Source organism: Ambystoma mexicanum, chromosome 4q, assembly GCF_040938575.1.
Source record: "Ambystoma mexicanum isolate Mex_15411 chromosome 4q, UKY_AmexF1_1, whole genome shotgun sequence".
Taxonomy (NCBI): Eukaryota; Metazoa; Chordata; class Amphibia; order Caudata; family Ambystomatidae; genus Ambystoma; species Ambystoma mexicanum.
Window position 1 is genome coordinate 1232448898 of NC_090928.1, and position 17545 is coordinate 1232466442.

The 17545-nt window shown below is 48.0% G+C and overlaps 1 protein-coding gene across 1 annotated transcript in view; it reads left to right on the forward strand.

The window, feature by feature from the left end:
* LOC138467355 (maestro heat-like repeat-containing protein family member 1) overlaps positions 1–17545 on the forward strand; it is a 96021-nt gene that overhangs the window by 46522 nt on the left and 31954 nt on the right. The window contains exon 2 of the mRNA XM_069607320.1: positions 4025–4147. Coding sequence (XP_069463421.1) covers positions 4025–4147 — 123 coding nt within the window. The remainder of the gene's footprint in view (positions 1–4024; positions 4148–17545) is intronic.

The following is a 17545-nucleotide window of genomic DNA, read 5'->3' on the forward strand; positions in this document are numbered from 1 at the left end:
TCAGATTAAGTTTCTTTCGCTCCATCTTGACTTGGGCAAGCACAATGTTAATTCTATGTACAAACTGTTCCTGTTACTAACCCAGCCAGTTCTGAAAGCACAACTAACCCAGCCAGCTCTGAAGGCACAATGTTAATCTTGTTACTCTTCCTGTTACTAACCCAGCCAGTCCTGACAGGTACTGCTGTGTAACTTAATTTAAAAAGCATGTAAATCTATGAAAGATCCAATGCTGGAGAAGGAATAAATTACTTACCTGCAACTCCTATTCTCCAGCATTGGTATCTTTCTTAGATTCACAAGCAAGTCTCCATCTTACCCCTCTCTGGCTCTACTTGGCGCATACTGCCACATTACGTGCGCTGCCAAATCTGAAGATGGCCTCACGGGAGGAGCTAATAGGACCTGTCCTAGGTTTGAAAAGATCTGACCAGATGTCACTAGTGAAACGGGAATCTCACTGGCTGCCGATCAAGGATTGTATTGAGTTTAAAATCCTCTCAATCGCACACCGGTGCATTCACAACACCGCACCCATCTACATCACCGAGCACATATCCAAAAAACCTAATCCGCGCTGCCTGCGATCTTCCACGTTCACCTCCCTTGTGATACCTAGATTCACCAAACAAAGAGCAGGAGGAGCTAGCTTCACCGCCATAGCCACTACCCTCCTACCCTTTGGAATGCTCTCCTTACATGTATGCAAGAAGAGCCTTCCTACCTGATCTTCCGAAAAAAGCTAAAAACTATGCTATTCAATAAGTACGCCTAACTATTGTCCTACCATTCATACTGTATTATCGCTACTGCCCTCTACTGTAACCTAGTACCTTGACTTTAAATGCTTGTCCTGTTACTCTTACTGTGCTATTTGTATTGCGACATACTGTAACCTAGCGCTGTGATACTTCTGGGTTTGGGCGCTATCAACAAATGTAATAAATAAATAGATAAATTGGCTGTGGGCAATGTGACCGAAGGCTAACTCTAATAGAGCACTAAAGTGACAAGAAGTTTAAAAGTTACCATGATCCAAGAGCGTCCTAGCACATTAGCACAGCAATGGTTCTTATACTTTACTACAGGTTTAGTTACCATGATCCAAGAGCGTCCTAGCACATTAGGACAGCAATGGTTCTTATACTTTACTGCAGGTTTAGTTACCATGATCCAAGGGCGTCCTAGCACATTAGGACAGCAATGGGTCTTATACTTTACTGCAGGTTTAGTTACCATGATCCAAGAGCGTCCTAGCACATTAGCACAGCAATGGTTCTTATACTTTACTGCAGGTTTAGTTACCATGATCCAAGAGCGTCCTAGCACATTAGCACAGCAATGGTTCTTATACTTTACTGCAGGTTTAGTTACCATGATCCAAGAGCGTCCTAGCACATTAGCACAGCAATGGTTCTTATACTTTACTACAGGTTTAGTTACCATGATCCAAGAGCGTCCTAGCACATTAGCACAGCAATGGTTCTTATACTTTACTACAGGTTTAGTTACCATGATCCAAGAGCGTTCTAGCACATTAGGACAGCAATGGTTCTTATACTTTACTGCAGGTTTAGTTACCATGATCCAAGAGCGTCCTAGCACATTAGGACAGCAATGGTTCTTATACTTTACTGCAGGTTTAGTTACCATGATCCAAGAGCGTCCTAGCACATTAGCACAGGAATGGTTCTTATACTTTACTACAGGTTTAGTTACCATGATCCAAGAGCGTCCTAGCACATTAGGACAGCAATGGTTCTTATACTTTACTGCAGGTTTAGTTACCATGATCCAAGAGCGTCCTAGCACATTAGCACAGCAATGGTTCTTATACTTTACTGCAGGTTTAGTTACCATGATCCAAGAGCGTCCTAGCACATTAGCACAGGAATGGTTCTTATACTTTACTGCAGGTTTAGTTACCATGATCCAAGAGCGTCCTAGAACATTAGCACAGCAATGGTTCTTATACTTTACTGCAGGTTTAGTTACCATGATCCAAGAGCGTCCTAGCACATTAGCACAGCAATGGTTCTTATACTTTACTGCAGGTTTAGTTACCATGATCCAAGAGCGTCCTAGCACATTAGGACAGCAATGGTTCTTATACTTTACTGCAGGTTTAGTTACCATGATCCAAGAGCGTCCTAGCACATTAGCACAGCAATGGTTCTTATACTTTACTGCAGGTTTAGTTACCATGATCCAAGAGCGTCCTAGCACATTAGCACAGCAATGGTTCTTATACTTTACTGCAGGTTTAGTTACCATGATCCAAGAGCGTCCTAGCACATTAGCACAGCAATGGTTCTTATACTTTACTGCAGGTTTAGTTACCATGATCCAAGAGCGTCCTAGCACATTAGCACAGGAATGGTTCTTATACTTTACTGCAGGTTTAGTTACCATGATCCAAGAGCGTCCTAGAACATTAGCACAGCAATGGTTCTTATACTTTACTGCAGGTTTAGTTACCATGATCCAAGAGCGTCCTAGCACATTAGCACAGCAATGGTTCTTATACTGACGTACAACTAGGTCACCCTTCTCCCTGGCATATCAGACCTCAGAGAGGTCCTGAGAAAGCAGTGCGACATCTAGCACTTTCCAGAACTAACATAGTCCTCATTTCTTCAGAGTTCTGTTTGATTTTGTTTTGTATGAGTTTATGTAACATAGGGATGACACCTGGACATGTGAAACACAGACATGTACAGTCATCTGCCATTGGTTTATTTATGTTGAATGCAATTGTTTCTGCACTGTCTATTGTGTAATCGTTGTACTATGACAATTGAGGCAAAATGGTCATATAGAAAATAGAAAAATATTTTTTCAAAAAAAGCGTTGACAAAAGAAACAGAAAAAAGAAATAAACAGACTCACCAGCAAAATAAAAAATGCTGTGTGAACTCAAACCAGTGTAGTGTTCTTCTATTAACATTAAGGTTGTAGTAGACACAGATATATGTGTCAAGTGAAACATGAAAAAATTAAATATATTTGCATGAATAATGTGTAAATACCCAAATGTAGATGGTAGGACGCCCTCCCTTTGTTTCAATTCTTATACTTCCCAGCAGATTTAGTTACCATGGTCCATAGTGTCCTAGCACATTAGTGTGCAGTGATGGTTCTTATACTACTCTTCAGGTTTAGTTACCATGATACAGAGTGTCCTAGCACATTAGCACATTGATGGTTCTTATACTTCTTAGCAGATTTAGTTACCACGATCCAGAATCTCCTAGCACATTAGTGTGCAGTGATGGTTCCTATACTACTCTGCAGGTTTAGTTACCATGATCCAGAGTGTCCTAGCACATTAGCACAGTGGTCGTTCTTATACCTATCCTCAGGTTCGTTGCCATGATCCAGAGTGTCCCAGCACATTAATACAGTGATGGTTCCTAGACAATTTTGCAGGTTTAGCTACCATGATCCAGAGTGGCCTAGCACATTAGTACAGTGACAGTTTTTATACTTCTCCTCAGGTTTATTTACCATGATTCCAAGTGTCCTAGAACATTAGTACAGTGACGATTATTATACTTCTTCTCAGGTTTAGTTACCCTGTTCCAGAGTGTCCTAGCACATTAGTACAGTGATGGTTCGTATACCACTCCGTAGGTTTAGTTACTATGATCCAGAGTGTCCTAGCACATTAGTAAACCTATGGTTCTTATACTTCTACCCAGGTTTATTTACCATGATCCAAAGTGTCCTAGCACATTAGTACGGTGATTGTTTCTGTACAGCTCTGCAGATTTAGTTATCATGGTGCAGAGTCCAATTTTCCAGCTCTATTATTCTATGAGGCTAATTAAAATGAGAATGTTTGGAAAGGGCCTCATATTGCACAGCCCACTGGAAAAGAGGTACTGTGGGTCAGCACATGGCTTTGCATATGTGCAATCCCTTAACTAGGTCAGTGGATTGACAGGGAGATAGCTTGCCACATCACATCATGTTGCTTTTACAATAAATTCTGAATTGATCAGCGTGTTTTGGATCTTTTTAGGTAAAGCTGACCATCCTGAGGGTTATATACGAGATGGCAAATCATGGGTTTCTGAATGGGCCCCACGGTTTCTCCATGGTGGAATACGTGATACAGCAGTGCGCAGCCTCCAAAAAGAGCATGGTAAGGAACCCAGTGCAATGCATCTTGTTAAAGCTGGAATAACTCATTGGAAGCAGAGTATGTTTTAAGAAGAAGGGTTATGTGTTCATTATTTGTGATAGCCAGGGGTACATGAACAAGCTACTCAAGGTTCTATCCCCATGGGAGTGCAAGTTCTAGGGAAGGATAATGTAAACAACAGAGACTGCACCTTTGAGCTGCTTTGTGGCCGATGCGGTATACTGCAGCCTGTTTTCTATAACTGGCCGCCAGTGCCCTACATTCCTAGTCTGTGTAAATCAGATTATTTGGATCAGAGTCATACTAAACTATTCTGCTTGCTCTAGCATTTATTTTATTTTATTGGGCATTTGTAAGGTTCTTATAATCAAGAAATTGTGTTTCAAAGCACCCACAGGGCAAAGGAAATGGAACGAGGGAACAGTAAGACAATGGAATATGATCATAGTGATGAATAAAATAAAAAAGCAATCCTATTAGGCTTTGTGAACATTTGGAGCGTGCAAGTGCAGAGAGAGAAGGGAACGGGAAAGGTGGCAAGTGCTAGAGGTTCCAAAGAGAGGGGAAGTGTCAGTCAGTCAGTTGCAAAGGCAGCAGGTAAGTGCCAGGCAGTGACCACTTGATCGAAGAGGGGTCACCAGCCAATACAACACACCATTTAAGAGGGTGGGCATTGACATTGCCGGTTCCCTTGACCCTCCCACTTCAGGTGGACATCGGTTCATCCTGGTCTTGGTGGATCATGCCACCAGGTACCCTGAGGCTATTCCCCTTCGGACTGTTACTGCCAAGGTGGTTGCCAGGGCTCTCCTGGGCATTTTTACCCTTGTTGGATTCCCTAAAGAGGTGGTCTCTGACAGAGGATCCAACTTCATGTCGAGTTATATGAAAACCATGTGGAAATAGTGCGTGGTAACCTACAAGGTCTCTACCTCTTAACATCCCCAGACCAATGGTCTGGTTGAGAGATTTAACAAAACTCTTAAGGGCATGCTAGGTGCTTTGGAAGAGTCCCTAAGGAGGAAATGGGACCTCCTCCTGCCATGCCTGCTGTTCGCTTACAGAGAGGTACCTCAATAGGGTGCTGGTTTCAGCCCCTTTGAGTTACTCTTTGGCCATCCAGTGAGGGGGACCCTTGCCTTGATCAGAGAAGGTTTGCAAGCCACCCCTCCAGGTCCTGCCAAGCAAGTGGGGGACTATGTCTTAGGCCTCAGACGGAGGATGACACAGATGATGGGTCAGGCACAGCGAATCTTAAGGCCAGCCAGGAATTGAACAAATACTGGCATGACCTTAAAGCATGATATGATATGATATGATATGATAGTCTATTTATATTGCGCCTATACACAATGTGTTTCAAAGCGCTTCAAGGCAAGGGAGGGAACAAGGGAAAATGCAATGACATTCTTACAGGCCATGAACAGTAAGGATGTGAAATTAACTATCGTACTCGGCCAGACGACATTTCAGATAGTGCTGGAGAGGGCCTGGGGGGGAAAAAAACAGTAATAGGAGGGTGGAGGAAACAGATGAGGTTGCTATCATATTAGGTCCAGGGACAATTCTGATAGAGTAAGTGAATAGAAGAAGGTAAGGGGAGGAGATAGGAAAAGGGAGAAGGGAAAGGAGGAGAGAACAGAGAGTAAGCAGTCAAAAAGAGTGGAGAAGCAAGAGTGGGGAGCGAATACAATTGCAGAAGTCAGTAGTAACACATAATGTTGAAAGCCAGGATACAAGATGAAGATGGGAAAAGCATGAATCAAGAAGGCACCAGGTGGGCGGGGCTTGCTAAGTGGTGAAAAAGAGCGGCAGGCAGGAAGGCACCAGGTGGGCGGGGCTTAGGCCAGGTGATCTAGATCCACTTGCACCTGTTCCCCATCTGTAAAGGCAAAAAGGCTGGAGGGCTCCTTAAGTAGGGAAACAGAGCGGCAAGCAGGAAGGCACCAGGTGGGCGAGGCTTGCTAAGTGGTGAAAAAGAGCAGCAAACAGGAAGGCACCAGGTGGGCGGGGCTTGCTAAGTGGTGAAAAAAGAGCAGCAGGCAGGAAGGCACCAGGTGGGCGGGGTTTAGGCCAGGTGACCTAGATCCACTTGCACCTGCTCCCCATCTGCAAAGGAAAAGAGGCTGGAGGGCCCCTTAAGTAGGGAAACAGAGAGGCAAGCAGGAAGGCACCAGGTAGGCGGGGCTTGCTAAGTGTTGAAAAAGAGCGGCAGGCAGGAAGGCACCAGGTGGGTGGGGTTTAGGCCAGGTGACCTAGATCCACTTGCACCTGCTCCCCATCTGCAAAGGAAAAGAGGCTGGAGGGCTCCTTAAGTAGGGAAACAGAGCGGCAAGCAGGAAGGCACCAGGTGGGCGGGGCTTGCTAAGTGGTGAAAAAGAGCGGTAAACAGGAAGGCACCAGGTGGGTGGGGCTTGCTAAGCGGTGAAAAAGAGCGGCAAACAGGAAGGCACCAGTTGGGTGGGGCTTGCTAAGTGGTGAAAAAGAGGGGCAGACAGGAAGGCACCAGGTGGGCGGGGCTTAGGCCAGGTGACCTAGATCCACTTGCACCTGCTCCCCATCTGCAAAGGAAAAGAGACTGGAGGGCTCCTTAAGTAGGGAAACAGAGAGGCAAGCAGGAAGGCACCAGGTAGGCGGGGCTTGCTAAGTGTTGAAAAAGAGCGGCAGGCAGGAAGGCACCAGGTGGGTGGGGTTTAGGCCAGGTGACCTAGATCCACTTGCACCTGCTCCCCATCTGCAAAGGAAAAGAGGCTGGAGGGCTCCTTAAGTAGGGAAACAGAGCGGCAAGCAGGAAGGCACCAGGTGGGCGGGGCTTGCTAAGTAACATCACAAGTGGATTGGACTCCAGGTCAGGAGATCCTTCTGATGGAGCCTACCAAGCCTCGAGCTTTGGCAGATAAGTGGACTGGACCCTTCAGAATTATTTTCAAGATGGGCAAAGTCAATTATCTGGTTGACATGGGAGTCCCGGGTGTAGCCCCTCAGGTTTTCCACGTCAACAGGCTCAAACCTTTCCATAGGTGAGCAGAAGTCTCATGCCTCTGGCTAGCTTCAGAGCAAGAAGAGGATGAGTGAGCCCCTTCCTGATTTGCTGCATAGCAACCCTCAGGATGGCTCAGTCGAGGGAGTGCATCTCTCTCCAGATCTGACTCCAGAGCAGCAGAGGGCCTGCAGGGCTTTGCTCCGGCAGTATGCCCCTCTGTTCTCGCTGACACCAAGCCTCACTCCATGGTGCAGGTACGAAATTGACACTGGTGACAGCGTACCTATCAAAAGTAGATGCTACAGGATGCCATACACTGAAGAACCACATCCAGGCTGAGGTCGCCAAGATGTTGGATCTGGGTGTTATTGAACCCTCAACCAGTCCATGGTCCAGTCCAGTGGTCCTTGTCCCCAAGGCAAGTTCCCAGGCAGGTACCAAGGATTGGCGGTTCTGTGTGGACTACAGACTGGTCAATGCCGTCACCAAAACTGACGCGCACCCATTGCCCAGGGCTGATGAGCTTGTGGACACCATAGGTGCTGCCAAATTTGTGAGCACCTTTGACCTTAGCTCAGGCTATTGGCAAATAGCTCTGACGGACCATGCCAAGGAAAAGACTGCATTCTCAACACCTGATGGGCTCTACCAGTTTCGAGTCATACCTTTTGGATTGAAAAATGCACCTGCCACTTTTCAACATTTAGTCAATCATGCACTCGGTGGGCTGGATGCCTTTAGTGTGGCCTACTTAGACGACATTGCCGTCTACAGTTCCACTTGGGAGGAGCATTTAACTCACTTGGATAAAGTGTTGCAGGCCTTGAAAGGGCTAACCTCACTATCAAGGCCACCTAGTGCCAGAGAGCTCAGGGAAAAGTCACTAATGTTGGTCATGAGGTAGGAGGGGGTCAAATCCAACCGCTGCCCAGTAAGGTACAGCATGTACATGACTGGGAGAATCCCACTGCTCAAACCCAGGTGAGCGCCTTTTTGGTCCTCACTGGGTATTATCGCAACTTCATGGCGGACTATGGAACCATAGCTGCCCCTCTGACAGCTCTGACATTGCCCAAACAACAAGGAAGGTTAATTGGACAGAAGACTGTCTGAGGGCCTTTGTTGGCTTGAAGAAAAAGTCTGTGTAGGGCACCTGTTTTGTGTGCACCTGATTACAGCAAGCCCTTTATTGTCCAGACGGATGCCTGCGACACCGGAATTGGAGCTGTCTTGTCCCAGTTAGATGACAAAAGAAGGGAACATCCTATCATATTCATCAGCAGACAACTGAAGGATAGAGAATTTAGGTGGGCTATTGTTGAAAAGGAATGTTTCAGTATAGTTTGGAGCCTTAGGCGTTTTAGGCCATACCTTACAGGATCTACCTTCAAGTTCCAAACAGACCATAAGCCCCTAATGTGTCTTATGCAGATGAAGGGTGAAAACCCGAAACTGCTCAGGTGGTCCATTAGCCTGCCAGGGCTAGACTTCACCATTTAGCATAGACCAGGGAAGAGTCACGATAACGCATATGGCCTTTCCAGAAGGTATGTTTACCGTCTGGATGTGGGAGTCAGTCTCGTGGGAGATTAGACGCCCTACCCTCAGTCTGGGGGGGCAGACTGTTTTGCTGTAAATGCATTGGAGGGACCTGGCCTCCATATCCTTGTCCTTTATTGCCTTATCATGTATGTTCTGTCTTGTTTTCCGCGCAGGAGTTCATGTGGGACTCCTGGCGGTGCAGCTCTTTTTGGTTTGGTGAACAGACCCTTGTCCCACCTTATGGCACCCATTGGTGGGAGTACGACCCTGTACTCCTAGTGTATATTTTTGGGAATCTGTGTGTGGCCCACATAGCATGGTATTGGCTGGTGGCAGCTCCATGCTGAATTTGACCTCCATTTTGGGATACCCAGGCCCTGCCATTGGAATCAGTTGATTCCTGATAGGAAACAAGATGGCCCCTGTGGCCTGTTGCTTTCTATTGCCTGTTACCTTGTATTCTCAAAGTCCTGGGAAGCCATGACTCTGTCCCTTCCCCCTGACTGGCTGTATGGTGGAAGTTCCATGTATGGTGTTGTTGGGAAGTCCAGGCCAGACCGACTGTGGCCTTCTGTAACGCTCACCTGATTCCCACGGAGGCGCGGGTCTTGGCAGGAAGGTGTCTGTAACACGAAACGTGATGTGCAGGATTTGGTTGGCTTCTGGGGTCGACCCTCTCCGCACTGTGTGTCGAACTCGAAGGGTGAGGTTTCTGCAGGTGAAATAATATGGGGATTAAAGGCCTGGGTTGCTGAACGTCCCTATCTCTCTCCTCCCAGCCTGTCTGTTGAACCCCCCTCCCAGGTCAACGTGCTCACCTTAGATAGGTGAATGCTGGGCTCTCCATCTGCGTCTAGTGCAGGGTGCCGTTGCCAGTTCCTTCACTGGTGAAACGTGGGCCTCTTGACTTCAGAGGATGGGTACCGTCGTTGACTGCACGACCGGTAAGTTTCTGGACACCTTTAGTCTTTATAGTCTTTTATGCGTGGCACTGAAGCGCCTGGAGTTGCGTAAGTATGGCAGCGCTCTTACTGTCTCTTTCTTTGTCTTTGCAGGAGACGATGCAGAATGAAGAAATCCGGAATTCACCACGTGCCGGTAAGTGTGACACTGCTGTTGTCTTTGCAGGTGAAGATGCGGCGTGAAGAATCCGGAATGCACTGCGTGCCAGTAAGTAGAATAATGCTGTTTATCTTTGCAGGTGCAGATGCAGCGTGAAGATTCTGGAGTGCACAGCGTGCCAGTAAGTATAATAATGCTGTTTATCTTTGCAGGTGCAGATGCAGCGTGAAGAATCTGGAGTGCACAGCGTGCCGGTAAGTATAATAATGCTGTTTATCTTTGCCGGCGAAGGTGCAGCGTTAGACACGGCCGCTGCCGATGGATCAGGTAAGCAAGCACTGCGTGTGAAAGTTCGTTCTGCTAACCTGTTGTTTCTGGTCTTTTGCAGGTGCTGATGTTGCTCGGGTACAGGAATGGTAAGTATAATTCTTGCAGGTTCAGGATCCCAAGAAGAAATGCTGGAACAGACTCGGTGAGCGTTCTGCTGCAGATGCAGAATAACGCGAAGCACGTTTTGTCAATCGGGTGTGGTTTAAATAGCCTTGGAGTGATGAGGCGTCTCCTTCCACGGCCCCGCCTTGGTAAGAAAAGAGTTCCTGCTTCCAGAAGAGTTCCAGTGCTGTATCCAGGGAGTGGAGCTGCCCCACCCAGGTAAGAAAGTAGTCCCAGTTCACCGAGGACTTCTAAGAGTCTGGCAAGTAAGCAGCATGGTCTGCCGCAGGTAAGTCCACCCAAGCACCTTCACACCAATGATGAGCCCGGCGCTTCCAGTGCCGGGACCGATGCTTCTGATGAGCCTGGTGCCACCGGCGCCAGGACAAGGTCCAAAAGGTCCCTGTGGGGACCGGCTGGTGCCTAGGATCAGGGTTAGGGGCCTGCTTCCAAGGACGTTGGGCTGATCCTGGCTCCTTGGAAGCAGTGATCATGACAGTATCCCCCCTCAAGGCCCCTCCTAAGTGTGTCTTCTCCGGGGGCTTTGGCTTGTCGGGGTGATTCAGATGGAATCTCTTGACCAGACGAGGTGCGTGGACGTGTTCTGAGGGTTCCCACGACCTTTCCTGGGGACCGTATCCTTTCCAATCAACCAGATAGTATAATTTAGACCTGGAAATCTTGGAGTCTAGGATGTTCTTCACTTCAAATTCGAGTTCTCCGTCTACCAAAACGGGTTCTGGGAGTTCAGTCAATCGGGTTTCTGGTTGTACTGGTTTTAATAAGGAGACATGGAATACTGGATGTATTTTCATATGCGTAGGTAATTCCAATTTGGCAGCCACCGGATTGATTATGGCAGATATGAGGTAGGGCCCAAGGTATCTCGGAATGAAAGTGCGGGGTCCTTTTAAAGGCAGGTGCTTAGTGGATAACCAGACCTGATCTCCTACAGCATAGTGAGGGGCCTCTTTACGGTGCCGATCGGCTGCCTTTTTGAATTGAGCTTTAGCTCTTTGCAGATGGGCAGTGGCTTCCTTAAAAGCACAGGTAATCTCCGAATGCAAGTGATCCACAGCAGGTGCTTCAATTTCTTGGGGAGGATCCAGGTTGGAGGTTCTAGGATGGTGTCCAAATAATAGGAAAAAAGGAGTCTTCCCGGTTCCAGAATGAGTCGAATTGTTGTACGCGTATTCAGCGATCCAAAGAATGTCCTTCCAGGGGTTTTCTGTTTGTTGGAGCATGCAGCGTAGATATTGTTCTAGTGTCTGGTTTGTCCTTTCGGTTTGTCCGTCCGTTTGGGGATGGTGACTGGTTGAAAGTCTTACATCAACTTGGGCTAGACGACAGCAACTGCGCCAGAAGTGGGAGATGAATTGACTTCCCCTATCGGAGACTAAAACCGAAGGAAAACCGTGTAAGCGAACGATGTTCGCCAAGAATTCCCGGGCCAATACTGAGGCTGAAGGCAGACCCTTCAAGGGTATGAAGTGAGCCATTTTCGAGAATAGATCCACGACTACTAAAATGGTAGTATATCCCAAGCATGGAGGTAAGTCCGTGATAAAATCCATGGACAGGGTATGCCATGGACAGGGAGGGATGTCAAGTGGCTGTAATAGGCCGGCTGGTTTTTGCTTTTGACTTTTATTCTGGGCACACACACCACAGGAGATTACAAAGTCTCTAATATCCCTTTTCCACGATGGCCACCAGAAATTTCTTTTAATCTTTTCCATGGTTTTGGTAATGCCAGGGTGCCCCTCCATTAGAGAATCATGATAACCGGAGATTACTTGTTTTTGTAGTCTCTCACAGGGCAAGTGCAATCGTCCTCGGAAATATGGTAGGTCTTGATCTACTGAGAACTCTTTTCCCTTTAATTGCCAGTCCTGCAAATCGGTCGGAGTTAGGAGCGATTTCACCGTGTTCTTGATGTCTTCAAAAGATTGAGTGCTGACCACACCCAAAATCCTTTGTTCTGGGATTATGGGTATTGGATCTGGATTGATCAACTGTTCATCTACTCCCATCCGGGAGAGGGCATCCGCCTTTCCGTTCTTACTACCTGGTCGATAAGTAATTATAAAGTCAAATTCTGCTAGGAACAGAGCCCAGCGAAGTTGTCTGGAAGACTGAGCTTTGGCTGTCTTTAGGTATTGTAGATTGCGGTGGTCAGTCATTACGGTGACTGTGTGTCTGGCTCCTAGAAGATAATGCCGCCAGGCTTTAAAGGCCGATCTGATGGCCAAAAGTTCCTTGTCCGTAATTGAATAGTTGATCTCAGGAGGCGAAAACTTGCGGGACCAAAAGGCAACCGGATGTAGTTGGTTTGTGACCGAATCTCTTTGTGATAACACTGCTCCCATAGCAAGACTAGAAGCATCCGTTTCCATCATGTAAGGAAGTTCTGGGCGAGGATGTTTTAAAACAGGTGCAGAAATGAATTTAGCTTTTAAGTCTTGAAAAGCTTGTTCCGCTTCAGAAGACCACTCAAAACGTTTGTTCTTTTTCAACAGAGCGGTGATGGGCTGGACTATCCGGGAAAATTCAGGAATGAATCTGCGGTAAAAGTTAGCGAATCCTAACATGCTTTGAACTCCTTTTACAGAGGTTGGTGATGGCCACTTGATAATTGCATCAACCTTCTTTGAATCCATATGGACTCCGTTAGGTGACAATATAAATCCCAGGAACTCGACTTCTGTTGCGTTGAAGACGCATTTCTCAAGCTTAGCAAAAAGACTATGTTGACGCAATCTCTCGAGAACCTTTTTAACATGTCTCTGATGTTCTTCTTCCGATGATGAATAGACGAGGATGTCGTCAATGTAGACAACTACACACACGTCAATGAGTTCCCTAAGGACATCGTTCATAAAATATTGGAAAGCAGCAGGAGCATTACACAGTCCAAAGGGCATCACTTGATATTCGAATAGCCCGTACTTGGTGCGAAAGGCCGTTTTCCATTCATCGCCCTCTTTGATCCTTACCAAGTGGTAGGCTCCTCTGAGATCCAGCTTTGTGTATATACGGGCATCTTTGACTTGGTCCAGGAGTTCAGGGATCAAAGGTAACGGGTATCTGTTTTTAACAGTGATCTGATTCAGGGCGCGGTAATCTATGCAAGTTCTAAGGTCTCCTTCCTTTTTCGGAACGAAGAACAAAGCCGATGAAGCTGGAGATTTGGAAGGACGGATAAACCCGTTAGCTAGGTATTGGTCCAGGTACTGTCTGAGGTGAAGGTTCTCTGGCTCGGTGAGGGCATAGATCCTGCTGCAAGGAGGAGTTGTTCCAGGTATCAGATCTATTTGACAGTCGTAAGACCTATGAGGGGGTAGGGTGTTAGCTTGATCCTTCTGGAAGACGTCTTGGAACTCCTGGTATTCGGGAGGTAATTTGAGAATCTCCTCAGAAGAGATCGCCGCCAGTGAAACATCAGGTCGAGGATAACAAGTGGTAGAACACTCTGGAAACTGAACCGTCTTTGCTCGCCAATCAATCTGAGGATTGTGCTTCTCCAACCAAGGGATTCCCAGAATGATCTGGAACTGAGGGGCCTTGATTACATCGAACACTATTCTCTCCCGGTGTCCATTATGACTCAACAGCGTCACTTCTTGGGTGGCATGCGTTACTGGTCCGGAGGCTATCTCCGTGCCATCCACAGTAGTGATGACGTCTTTTACTGCCTTAGGGACAAGGGGTAGATTCATCCTTGACACCATTTCACGGTCCACATAGTTACCGATTGCTCCGCTGTCAATGTAAGCTTCAATTGCGTGTAAACGATCCGGACGTTCAGGACTAATGAGGACCATGGGTATCACGAAATGCGAGGTCACGGGACAGATCTTAACGCTCGGCAAGAGGACCTCTACTCTTGTCGGGCGAGGTCGTTTCCCTGCTCAGAATTTGTGGTACAGGTATCCGCGGCTCCTACAGTCTTCTTAGCTGGTTTCACGGGACAGTCCCGAAGAAAGTGTCCTGAATTACCGCAATAGAGGCATAATTGCAGCTGCCTTCTTCTTTCCCGCTCTTTCTGGGTTAAAGGTCCTCTCATGCCCCCTATTTGCATGGGTTCCGCAGTGTCAGCTCCCTTATTCGGGGTCTGTGGTTTGGAAAACACTCGGGTATCAAATCTGGAGCGATCTGCCTTCCTGTTCTGTAGTCTATGGTCTAGTTGGACAACTAAGTCAATATAGTCTGAACATTCTTGTGGAGGATTCACAACCTGCGCTAGCACATCCTTGAGCTCTCCACGCAGACCTCTGTAGAAAAGCGTTATTCTCTTGTCCTCGGGCCATTGTGTTTCCACTATGAGTCTATTGAAAGAGGCTATATAAGTCAAGAGGTCTTGGTTACCCTGTCGTAATGAGAGAAGTTCATTGTCCAAGGAGTGCCCTTGTGCATGTCTTGCGAACAGTTTCTCCATGCTGGCCTGGAAGGCTTGAAAATCGTGTAAAACCGGATCATCCTGGGTGACTAAAGGGATCGACCAATCTGCAGCGCTGCCACTGAGATAAGAAAGCACGAAAGCCACCTTGGCCTGGTCAGTTGGGAATGCAGCTGGTCGACATAAGAAGTGCAGGCGGCACTGGTTGATGAACACTGCGAATTTCTTTGGATCACCAGCAAAGCGTTCGGGCGGAGCCAAGGGCACATTACCGGGCAGATTGATTTGCACTGGATTTGAAGCTGAGGCAGAAGGGTAACTTCCTCCTGGAATGGGCAAAGATGTCTGTCCTGCCTGCGTTTGTAACAACTGGCTAGCAAGGTCCTCTGTTCGCTCCTTAGAAATTATCAGTTCTCTTCTTAGAGAGCTCGTTTCCTGGCGAGCTGCATGTACTTCTGCTCTTAATTCCCCAAGAAACTGGGCTAGTTGATCAGTATCTGAAGTTTCCATTGCGCCTGGGTAGGAGTTTAGTGGTGGGCTTCGCGTTCTGTAACGCTCACCTGATTCCCACGGAGGCGCGGGTCTTGGCAGGAAGGTGTCTGTAACACGAAACGTGATGTGCAGGATTCGGTTGGCTTCTGGGGTCGACCCTCTCCGCACTGTGTGTCGAACTCGAAGGGTGAGGTTTCTGCAGGTGAAATAATATGGGGATTAAAGGCCTGGGTTGCTGAACGTCCCTATCTCTCTCCTCCCAGCCTGTCTGTTGAACCCCCCTCCCAGGTCAACGTGCTCACCTTAGATAGGTGAATGCTGGGCTCTCCATCTGCGTCTAGTGCAGGGTGCCGTTGCCAGTTCCTTCACTGGTGAAACGTGGGCCTCTTGACTTCAGAGGATGGGTACCGTCGTTGACTGCACGACCGGTAAGTTTCTGGACACCTTTAGTCTTTATAGTCTTTTATGCGTGGCACTGAAGCGCCTGGAGTTGCGTAAGTATGGCAGCGCTCTTACTGTCTCTTTCTTTGTCTTTGCAGGAGACGATGCAGAATGAAGAAATCCGGAATTCGCCACGTGCCGGTAAGTGTGACACTGCTGTTGTCTTTGCAGGTGAAGATGCGGCGTGAAGAATCCGGAATGCACTGCGTGCCAGTAAGTAGAATAATGCTGTTTATCTTTGCAGGTGCAGATGCAGCGTGAAGAATCTGGAGTGCACAGCGTGCCAGTAAGTATAATAATGCTGTTTATCTTTGCAGGTGCAGATGCAGCGTGAAGAATCTGGAGTGCACAGCGTGCCGGTAAGTATAATAATGCTGTTTATCTTTGCCGGCGAAGGTGCAGCGTTAGACACGGCCGCTGCCGATGGATCAGGTAAGCAAGCACTGCGTGTGAAAGTTCGTTCTGCTAACCTGTTGTTTCTGGTCTTTTGCAGGTGCTGATGTTGCTCGGGTACAGGAATGGTAAGTATAATTCTTGCAGGTTCAGGATCCCAAGAAGAAATGCTGGAACAGACTCGGTGAGCGTTCTGCTGCAGATGCAGAATAACGCGAAGCACGTTTTGTCAATCGGGTGTGGTTTAAATAGCCTTGGAGTGATGAGGCGTCTCCTTCCACGGCCCCGCCTTGGTAAGAAAAGAGTTCCTGCTTCCAGAAGAGTTCCAGTGCTGTATCCAGGGAGTGGAGCTGCCCCACCCAGGTAAGAAAGTAGTCCCAGTTCACCGAGGACTTCTAAGAGTCTGGCAAGTAAGCAGCATGGTCTGCCGCAGGTAAGTCCACCCAAGCACCTTCACACCAATGATGAGCCCGGCGCTTCCAGTGCCGGGACCGATGCTTCTGATGAGCCTGGTGCCACCGGCGCCAGGACAAGGTCCAAAAGGTCCCTGTGGGGACCGGCTGGTGCCTAGGATCAGGGTTAGGGGCCTGCTTCCAAGGACGTTGGGCTGATCCTGGCTCCTTGGAAGCAGTGATCATGACACCTTCACAATGACTGTATGTTGCGGGAACGCCCGTGGGGTGGGACCTTGGTGAATGGAGTGTGTGACGAATACACATTTCATGTTATGGGTGTCTAGTATCTGGTGTTTGACACAATGACTGAGACAGCCCTGCCCGAAACTGGTATGAATGCAGTGTGGAGTGCTGAATGGCAAAGTGCTTGTCCGAATGCACATTCCGTGTTGTGAGTGTCTGCATGGAGAAGAATGGCCTGAATGCACTGTGAGCCTGATTGGCTGCCTGACTGCCTGAATGCCTTTCTGAATGATTAGTTGCCTGAGTGTGACCCAGCAGGGTGAATGGGAGATCAACAGTATATCTGGGGGCCTCTCAATGATGGAAATCGTTCAGAAGCTGAAGTTGAAACTGTTGCTTAACCTTGAAGCCCACTGGAAGAAGAAGAACTGCTGCTGCTGTCCTTTGCTAATCTGAAAGCTGCTGTGCCTTCAAGGAACTGATCCAGGAGAGGGCCTGGCTAGGAGACCTCTTCCTGAGCTTCGAGGGACCATCGTGCACCAGCTGATCTTTGCCAAAGCTCCCTGGAAATCAGACGCTCGAAAGGCTGCCGACCGGAGACAGGTACCACCGCGGAATCACAAAGAAAAGCACCCGGACCTTAAAGTCCATCACCGTTGACGATCGCCGTCGCCGACCGGAGCCACAGTGCTCCTTTGCCTAAGAACGTTGAAACAAGGACTCCTTTGCTCATCCTCGTCGACTGCTTTCATCCTGCCAGAGAGAGTCCAGGCCACCGACGACCAAGGAGAATCCGCTGGTGGATTTTCCGCCACCCAAAGACTGCAGAGACGCTGACGACTTGACGCCCTTGCTGGGCCAAAGCTCTTCATTGACTCCTTGCGGCAACGAACACTCGTCGTCGAGGTGCACCGCAGGCCTCCGCTTGCAGGACATTTTCAACTGATCATCAACGAGCACTGCAAGAACCAAAGCTGCTGCCGCATCGACAGTGTTCACCCTTTTTCCTCGTGGGC